At 29.6% G+C, this 10,380-nt stretch overlaps 1 protein-coding gene across 1 annotated transcript; it reads left to right on the top strand.

The window, feature by feature from the left end:
- Positions 1 to 7,278: 7,278 nt before the first annotated feature.
- Positions 7,279 to 8,524, top strand: LOC130801722 (uncharacterized). Its single transcript, XM_057665608.1, has one exon. It carries the CDS (start codon positions 7,324 to 7,326, stop codon positions 7,891 to 7,893), a length of 570 nt encoding a protein of 189 aa, XP_057521591.1. The 5' UTR covers positions 7,279 to 7,323; the 3' UTR covers positions 7,894 to 8,524.
- Positions 8,525 to 10,380: the final 1,856 nt, after the last annotated feature.

The raw sequence follows: 10,380 nt of genomic DNA, 5'->3' as shown, positions 1-10,380 counted from the left end.
TTAGAAAGCCATCATTAGTATTCTTGATGGGAGATGAGTTTTCGTGCAACATGTGATTTCATTAGAAGTACTCATTAACTTTTAATCATGTTTTAGTCCACTTTTATAAATTAATAAAATTTCATTATCATCATATTAAAAAGATTATTGTCTTTCTGTCACGCTGACAAGTGATATATTCCCTTTGTCTCACACAATTGCAACAATTTTTTTTCAATGCATCTCATAATTAATTTATTACAATTTTATTCTTTTATGATTTATATTTTTTCTTAAATTCTTGTTGGATGAAAATATCCCTTACAACGATTCTTCAATAAGGTTTACAATGTCAAGAAACCAACTCAACTAAAAGCTTAAGCTAATGGTTGAGGCCCCAAGATATATTATATATTCTAACACGCCCCCTCATACGAGAGCCCTTTGGGCTACAAGTGTGATGCAACACATGTTCTCCTCATACATGGTGCTCAATATTCTACTTTGAATGAGGGATGGTTGAGATTCGAACCCGTGACCTTTTGTCACACTGGCTTCTGATACCATGTCAAGAAACCAACTCAACCAAAAGCTTAAGCTAATGGTTGAGGCCCCAAAATATGTTATATATTCTAATATACAAAAACAAAATAGAGAAAATAATTCTAAATAGACGAGAAAAAGCACTAAAACATCAATATATATCTCGATTTAAATTGAGACATAGTGAATTGAGGCAACAACTTACTTACAAGTGAGTGAACTTAATAGTGTTTGGTTGAGACCTTCACAATATATTTCTACCTTATTATGAATGAACTTGTTAGAGTAATAACATATCTGAGGCATTAACCATCAACTTAAACTTTTGGTTGAATTGATTCCTTAACATTGTATCATAAGCCAACGTGACAAGAGGTGACGGGTTCGAATCTCTATCACCCCTCATTTAAAGTGGAATATTTAATGTCAATGTGCATCTACACTTCTAGCCCAATAGACTCTCAGGTGAGTGGATGTGTTAGAGTATTAAGATATCTTTGGGCACTATCAATTTATGCTTTTGATTGACTTGGTTGCTTGAGAAAACTTAATGAGCTACAATCTAGCGCATGTAAGGCCATATTGAAGTTCTCTAGAAAAAGTTCGAATTTTCATAGAAGTCGGCCAAACCTTCATACTTATGTAGATAGTCCGACAAGTGTTTCTCACTAACACTACTATTATAGGCTAAGGAGCAAGTAGTAGGCCAAAGCCCAATCTGATAACTTTAAATCTATCAAGTGCTTCTCGTTAGCATCACCATAAAAGCTATGCATTTATACAAGTAGTACCGCACAATATGGATAGTGTATGTGGCGCTGCGCATGTCTAAGAATTATATGGTTCCGTTTAACTGAAAAAAATGATATCCACCACATAATCTTCATTAATGGGCTTTAGCCTTATGTTTTTGTTGAGCGACAGCGGAAGCAAGATCGATGAATAATAATGAAATAATAAGAAATTTAATGTAAACAATAAGAAAATGACACAATAGATTTAACGTAGTTCACTATCAATGTGATAGCTACGTCCACCGACACCGAAATCAAATAATTTCACTGTGATTGCAAAGAATTTACAAGATGAATTACAATCATACTCACAAATTATAATGGCTCTCTTGTGATCTCTCTCAATTGTGAATCATCATGTATTAACCCCTAAATTGGGAGTTTATATACTAATGCTCAATAAAGGAAGTTATTACATAATAAACACAAAGTAACTGTCCTGAAAGACACCTCCCGTGAAAAGAAACCGCCATTTCGCGAGCCGTGTACAATTACGCGAGCCGCAAAATGGAAACAGAACGCACTTCGTGCCCCGCGAACCTGGACAGCAACTGCTCCGCGTCCCATTAACAACACTTTTCAACTTTTCAAAGCCCACTTTTCTTGTTAACCCATTTGTAAGACATAAATTCTTGTAAGAGACAGTGTCTTTGAGAAACCATTTCTAATTGGGTTGGTCCATTATATATTTTTTAAAATATTGTAAGTAGGCATTAAAAATAAATTAAGTAGACATTTAAGATATTAAAAGTTAGCATTAAGAATACGGTAAATAAACATTAAGAATAAGGTAAGTAGGCATTAAGAATACGATAAGTAGACATTAATCTTTAATGAGTTAGACTTGAGATATGTCTCTTATAGAGACTGTATTTCAAGAGACTACCTCTCCCCACAATTGAAAACTTAATAAATTCAGTTTGTCTTACGATAAGACAATCTCAAAACAAGAAATACATGAGCAAAAGTTTCTATTATTAGGCTATTTAACTTAAATATGAGGCATATCTCACAGTGAGACCGTCCCATACAAAAATTAATGCAATAAATTAGTCAAACATTTCACTTCTTTATCTACCATGTCGAGAGCAAAGAACTCAAATTGAATTTTACTGGAGTAGTCCGTTGTAGCGGTCTACTGGGCATCCACGAAAGTTGGGTTCTTAATCTTCTAGCAAGTGTTCTCAATTATGGCTCAAAAATTAGCCTCAATTTACTACTGATCTTGCAACAGCTAGCCCGAATCCATAACCATCAATTCTAAGGCAATCCAGAAAAACCCGTCGCCAATTTTTTTTTTTTAGAATCTGAAAACTCTTTCGGTCTAAACTATGGGGGATTTCAATTGATTCAACTTAATTCATGCTAAAATATTAATAATTTGTTATTTTTTGAAAAAAATAACAATTGTTTTGCAAATTTTGTCACATGTAAAAATCTTTCCAGTAATTCTTAAATGAGACTGTGGTCACTTATAATGTTAAAATGATCACTTATAAAGGAAAAATTACCCTGAATAATACGAACTTTCACTGATTTTCCTACAATAATACGAACTTCCAATTAACCATGAATAATACGAACTTTAATACATATTTCCCGCTAGCATACCTGACCGGTTCTTTACCTGGAGAAACGGTAAATTCCCCATTTCTTCATTATGCTAGCGGGAAATATGTATCAAAGTTCGTATTTTATTCATAGTTAATTGAAAGTTCGTATTATTGTAGGAAAATCAGTGAAAGTTCGTATTATTCAAGGTAATTTTTCTTACTTAGTTTTATCAGCCAAAAAATAATTTAAAAGGAAGGAGTAAGTTTACCGGTAACAGGTAAAATGGTATGCCAGCGGGAAATATGTATCAAAGTTCGTATTATTCATGGTTAATTGAAAGTTCGTATTATTGTAGGAAAATCAGTGAAAGTTCGTATTATTCAGGGTAATTTTTCCTAATTTTAAAATAAGGACTTTTCATACTCTTAAAATAATTATTTATAACTTTAAAACGATCACTTATAATCTTAAAGTAAAATGAACGAATTATATAAATTTGTTTCACAGTAAGACGGTTTCATACAAGACGAGCTGAAATCTTTTGAGCCTAGTGGTAACTAATGTTATTTAATATTTTGGGCATGACGTCCAAAGCCTTATTTGGTTTGTCACAGTTATTTTTTAAATTCTATCAGTTAACATTCAATCGATCTCCTATGAAGAGACGTCTCTCAAGTTCAATTCATTAAAGTTTAATACTTACTTTTATTCTACATTTTTCTTTATGGGCTGACCTAATTAGAGGCGGTCTCTTTCTCAAAGAGATCGCCTCTCACAAGAATTTGTGATTAGCATTTAATTTACGAACCCATTAAATTGAACAATTAAAAGATACAAGTTACCATTATATTGCTATAATTTGTTGTCGTCCTACCATCAATTACTAATTTCATTTATAAACTCACTCTGTATTTTCGTCAAATAAAAAAAATCTATTCATTTCTTATTCATTCATCCACTATAAATGAAACAAACTTTTTAAAATTCACAAATTTTTGTATGAGACGGTTATTCTGAGAAACGCACCTCATATATGGATTAAATTGTCCATCTCATACATATTATGAGAATATATACTCTTTATTTGAGATCATCTCACACAAAAATAGTTCATAAAAAATTACGTATTAAAAAAAAAGAACAACAATAAACATTTTTAGTACAAAAGTGAATTTCTATGTAATTTAATTGGACAGTAGTCTAATAATATAACTATGAATTGACAATGCCTATTAAATTAGGCTAAGACTATAATCCATATCCTTAATATAGCCCATTAAAACAACAAACTTTTGTGTACTAATAATGTAGAGGACAAGTCTAGAAAGCAGTACATTCATTAAGCCCATTAATCTAGAGTCTACTCTAGACCTATTGTTTTGGTAGATGCTTGCAAGAGAAAACTGCCCATAACTATGCATCAACAATTCTTTTCCAAACAAAACTACAATGACAAACAATATTGTTTTGGAGAACTTTTTTTAAAGAAAATGTAGATGGAGTATTTACTAATAAATGAAAAGATGGTAAATTGTATAGATAAAAAAATATATATATATAAATATATAAATGAGATTAACAGAAAATAATGTGTTTATGTCAGAAAATCTATAATGTAAAATAAATAGGACAAATAAAAATAATATATAATTTCAAATGAGTGGCACAAAAAGAGTATCTTTTGTGGTTATCAAATAATAATAATAATAATAATAATAATAATAATTAGCTCACAATGAGAGAAGATATGGTGCAGAATTCAGCAGAATATATATTTGAGCCACCAAAATCCTAGAACATATTTGAAAACTTAGGAGTCGTTTGAATTGAAAATAAATATTTAGGACATGTTTAAATTGGTGTAAATATTTGAGGAGGAAATAAAGTCAAACTAATAAAATTAAAGCAAATAAAAATGCATTTGAAGAAGGTGAGATAATTGTGAAAAAGGTTAAATAAGCATAAAATAAAAATAATAAAGGTAAAAAAGATGATTTCCTCTATTATGGAGAGGTAATACATTTTTCTATCCTCACAAGATTAAGAGCTCCCTTTATTTTTTCATTACTTTGCAACCATTTTTCCACCTCTACAATAATTAAATTTCACTTATTTCTCATTTATCAACTTCGTTTTCTTATTTTGACTTTTTATATCTCTTAAATATTTACACCCAATCCAAGCATACCCTTAAAAGAATAAAAAAAGTCAAACTAATGTAACAAAGTAACTAGAGATCCAAAAGAAGTTATTAAAATAATTGTGATAGATGTAGAATGAGAATAAATTGAAAATGATGAATAAAAAAAGAGAATGATTTCCCTTATTTGGAGGTAGAGGATTCCTCCACCTTCCCTTGGGGTAAATTTATACCCAAAATAAATGAACTAATTGATATAATCTAGTACATTTTTCATTATCTTCTAATCAATTCTTCCACCTCTCTAACAAATTCATTTAATCATCTATCTAGCTAACTTTATTTTTTTAATTTGACTTTTATTTACCTCTTAAATATTTGCTCTCAATTTAAGCGACCCCTTAAAGTTTATTGGTTTGATCTATATTTAATTATAAAAAGTTTTTGAGTTAAAAAAATTTCTCATAGTAAAATAAATAAAACGAGTTTAAATTTTATCTCTCATCTTATTTTATCCATTTCAAAGATTTTAAGTTATTCATATAAACCAAACAACAAATAAAATAAAAATTCATGCCAAAAAATTCTAAGAGCATTGTATAACAAGATAATGGACTAATTCATTAATATCCAACACATTTTTTACTCATTTTACCTGTTAAAGCAAGTGTCAATAATTTTAATGACGACGTTAACTTTAAACATTTAATAGAACATGCTTTGTCTTGTACCTTAGAGAGGGTCGATAAAGATGTGTCGGATATGGGTAGTTTAAGGTTTGGAACGGTTGATGAGAGTTGCTTGATTAAAGTAACAAAGAAAGAAGCAGACTGTGAGTGGCTCGACCAGCCGCTCGATCGAACAGAACCAAGCTCGACCCGTTGATCGGTGTTGGGTCGGTCGAGCAAAATGTCCAGAACAAGTCAGTAACTTCACGGGAAGCTCACCCAACCGAGCGAGGTAGTGGCTCGGTCGAGCAGAAGTCGAGCAGACAACATTAAATCCTGTTTTTGGTCAGAATTTGTAATGACTATGCAATAATGTAGTGCATTACTGTATTGCTTATTGTAATGTTTATTGTCATAGTTAATTAGGATGTTAATTGGGATGTTACATGTGAGTTTATGGTGATTTATGAGGGAATACTAAGAGTGATAAATACCTTACCTATAAATAGGATTCATCACTCATAGTAACATTCACCACAAAAAACACACATATTGTTGAGAGGACTATTGCGTTGTTAGAAATTTGAGAGTGTTCTTACTTTGCTTTAGTATTTGTGATCTTGAGAGATTGTTCTCAAGATAAGAGAGGTTTATTATACTTGTAATTGTTGAATTCATTATAATAAACTATATTTGAGGGGGAGGTATTCAAGAAACCTCATAAACACTTGTGTTCATCTTTTGCATTATATTTTTCATTTGTTTTTCATTGTTAAACCTCTTTGAGGTTTACATTTCAATACGAAGTGGTCTTACCTGTAAAATGGTCTTGCTTGTAAAACGCATTATATATACATAATTATATAATCTGACAACTATATGACCTCATTGATACAAATTATGAGAATATAAATTTTTTTATTTAAAGATCGTAGTACTTGAAGATAGTCTCTTAGACAATTAAGTTTATTGTGTATCTATTGCCAAGTTCAAATATATCAAAGCCCTCATTATCCACGAGTTCGAAAGAAACCCTTATTAAAAAATATAAAAAAGTTCTTATTGAAGACAATGTCAATGTACAATATGCTTGATTAAATATACTAATTATAAAAACTATTTCTTTTTCCGTTTTCTAATGCTATTCCCATTTGAAATATTTCACCGTAAGGGAAAAGAAATCTAATTAATATTTTTAACACATATTTAGAAGATAAAATATGTCTATGTGAAATCTAATTAGATTCATCTTAATATATAAGAAATACTTTTTTATTATATATTTTTATAATTTTTAATGTGTGTATGTAAAGATATTAAAATTTAAAATTTATTTTGAAAATTTTGTAAAAAATAAATACAAAAATTAAAAGAGTTGTATATAGATTTAATATTTTGATGTCGTCTCACCCGTCAAAGTTCCCAAGGAGTAGCTCAAAATAAAAAAAAAACAAAAAAAAAAAAACACCGGTTCCCCCTTCCCAATAACGCCGCCGTTTCATCTTACGTAATTCTATTAACTCAACATCCTTAACTATAGTCAACCCTCCCTATATATACCCCTTCTTTCACCCATTCCACACTTTATTATTACTAGACCAAAATCACTCCCCTAAAAAGCTCAATCTCATCTCCATAAACAAAAATGGCGTTTTACGCAGATGAAGATGAAATATGGAAATGTACACAACATCCTTGTAAACGTCATCGTACGGGAGTTTGTCCTCTTTGTCTTAAACAACGCTTATCTGAACTCTGTCCAGAATGTGCTAGCGTACGCCCTTGCTCATGTTACGCAACAACTTCTTCATCTTCTTCAGCATCTTCCTCATTCTCTTTTCATTTCTCCGATATTAATCGGATCTCAAATCTAATCGAGAACGAACCTCCTTTCCAACGGTCTAGATCTTCCGCTTTTCCTTTCTTCCGCTCCGCTAGATTCTCCAACGTTGATGATAAAAATTCGGCGGAAAAACTCGCCGGTAAATCCTCATTCTGGTCGGTTTTCTTGTGGCAGAAAAAACAACCTAGAACAGAGAATATTGAAGCGGAAATGAAAAGGTCAAGATCTGTGTCGGTCGTTGTCACCGGGAATGAAGTTAGATCTTCAAAAACTGGCAAAGGATGGTATTTTCCGAGTCCGATGAAGGTTTTCCGGCAGTCGAATAGAACTCCGAAATTTGTACATGAACGATCTCCGTTGCATCGAGGTTGAATTTTGAAATTTTTTACTGGTTTTTTGTTTTGGAATTGAAGTTTATTTTGGTAATCGTGTAAAGTTGTCTTTTCATTTCGTGGTAAGGATTAAGGAAGAGAATATTGTAGAAGGGATAGGTAAAAAAAGTTTATTTTGGATGTAAAATGTTAATATTGGAAATACTCCACTTTTCTATAAAAATGGAATGAATAATAGTAAGATTAAAAATTTGTGTTTCTTATTGCATAAGAATTTGAATTTATTTTTATTGATTTTCTATTCCATTTACTTAAAAAGAATTAATGATTTTTCCTAATTTAAATTTCGTAATTAATTGACTTAAATGAGATACATAAATGTAGAAAGTATTGCAATTCAATGGAGTAATGAATATGTTAATTAATTAGTGTTAATTGGTGGTTGAGGTTGAGAATCTAACTTTAAGAAGTTTAAGAGATGGGTTGATGAAATTTTAATTCATTTAGTTATAAGTGGAATACTACAAGTCTACAAGTATGGTCCATCTATAAAGTAGATCAAATTTTAATTTAGTTTCATTGGTTGAGATATGAGGATTTGTTAATTCATGATAATTATTATGCGGTTAATATAGTTTAGTTTTATCATAGTTGAAGTGACTTTTTTATGAAGTAATTTAAATTTGATTTTTTCTATTTTTTTAAGATTTTTTTTCTCAGCTTTTTTTTTTTGCATATCTAATAAAAAAGTTTTGTATGTTTAAAATTATTAAAATTAAAATTAATATTAAAACAAATCTAACAGTATTTTTATTTAGTTTTATAGATTAAAAATAAGGTCTTAATAAAGATTATAGATGATTGGTGAGAAAAATTGGACATATTTTAGGAGAGGGTATGTTTTAGATTAATGTAGATATTCTACTTTGGATGGAGATTGGAGAATGCCTCCTCATTGTTTTTAGGTTGAGACCACCCTTTTTATTTTCAATTACTCTGACAATGTAACTAATATAATAAGTATGTTTTACTTTTCTTTATTTATATTACTCCTAACAATCAATTGTTAGTTGCCTATTGAGGGTACAATCCCTCTACATTTGGGAAGAGTTAACATACAAAAATGGAAAATATTGGTCAATAACGATAATTTATAAATAATATTAAGACAAAAATAAAATAATCAAAATAAAAAAAAAAAAACAAAATTATAGAAATGATGAACCTATATAGTGTCACATACCACTGATTTATAATTAATGTAAATCATAATTATTTACCTACAAACATTACTACAACAATATGAAAAACCATAATTTAAAAAGTTGGCATTAGATTAAGACATGGTTAGGAATGATTGCTACCTAACAAAGTATCCTAAGTTACTCTTGTTGTTGAGCTACTTGTCTTGGATAGAGTTAATTAATCAATGTTTTTACTTAAAACAAAACTCATTGAATTAATTCTTGAACATTATAAAAAAATAATAAAATTGTATTCCTTAGTCATACTTGCTCCATTGTTTTTAAAAAGTTATCACACAAAGTTGATAATAATGTAACCAATTGAAAGGAAGGGCTGAGTAAGACTTACTAAAATACTTCCATTTTAATTAATTCAATGAGTTGATTCGAAGTAATGACTATACTTTGCGTCTTATGGCCCATGGAAAAATAGTGTAATTTTGATAGACCAATCTCGTTATAAGTTTAATGATTATGTTATTTACCAAATTTTATTCAAAAATTTTTTTTAGTGCATTATGATGTGTAGAGGTGGTAATGAAAAAATTAAAGTTTTATTATCATAAAAATAACATATACATTCATAAAAATTTATACCGCTAATCATTATAGGACCACAAACCAAAGGAATCACTAGAGTTTGCCTTTTAAGATCAATTTTTGGGAGAATTTTTTTGATCAAATAGAGCAAAATCTAAGAGAAGAAGGGCATTAACTTGTATGATTTTCACATTTTTGTTGGTAATTCTATATCTATTAACTTGCTAGATTACATGCTTCCGCTCTCTTTTTTTATCGCAACATTCAATATTATCACGCAGTTCAATATACATCTCTGATTTAAAATTATGAAATACGTAAATATAAAATTTAACAAAATCTCACATGACTATATTTCTTCTTACATATAAAGAACAACTCGTGAAATGAGAATACCCATAGTGAGTATTGTAGAAATATTGCTGAGTAAATAATAACAAATATATGAAGTATAATAAACCTGATTTATGATAGAATTAAGTGATTCACATATATCAAACATCAACCATTAACAGAAAAGGATTAGTCATAATCTTATTTCTTTTCTTATAACAATGCATATTATTGATGTTTTAATCATTCAAATGTTAATTTCTACTTTGAATAGTCATAAAACTATATATGAATACTTAATCAAGTGTTATATAATTCTTTAAAATGAGTAATGTGCAATAATTAAGAAAACACTTTGCATAAATATGTGGACCATATATTGGCTCATCTACAACTAAACTTGTCATTAT

The sequence above is a fragment of the Amaranthus tricolor genome, chromosome 15, assembly GCF_026212465.1.
Source record: "Amaranthus tricolor cultivar Red isolate AtriRed21 chromosome 15, ASM2621246v1, whole genome shotgun sequence".
NCBI lineage: Eukaryota > Viridiplantae > Streptophyta > Magnoliopsida > Caryophyllales > Amaranthaceae > Amaranthus > Amaranthus tricolor.
Note: the sequence above shows the minus strand (reverse complement) of the source record. Positions and strands in the feature narration are given on the sequence as shown.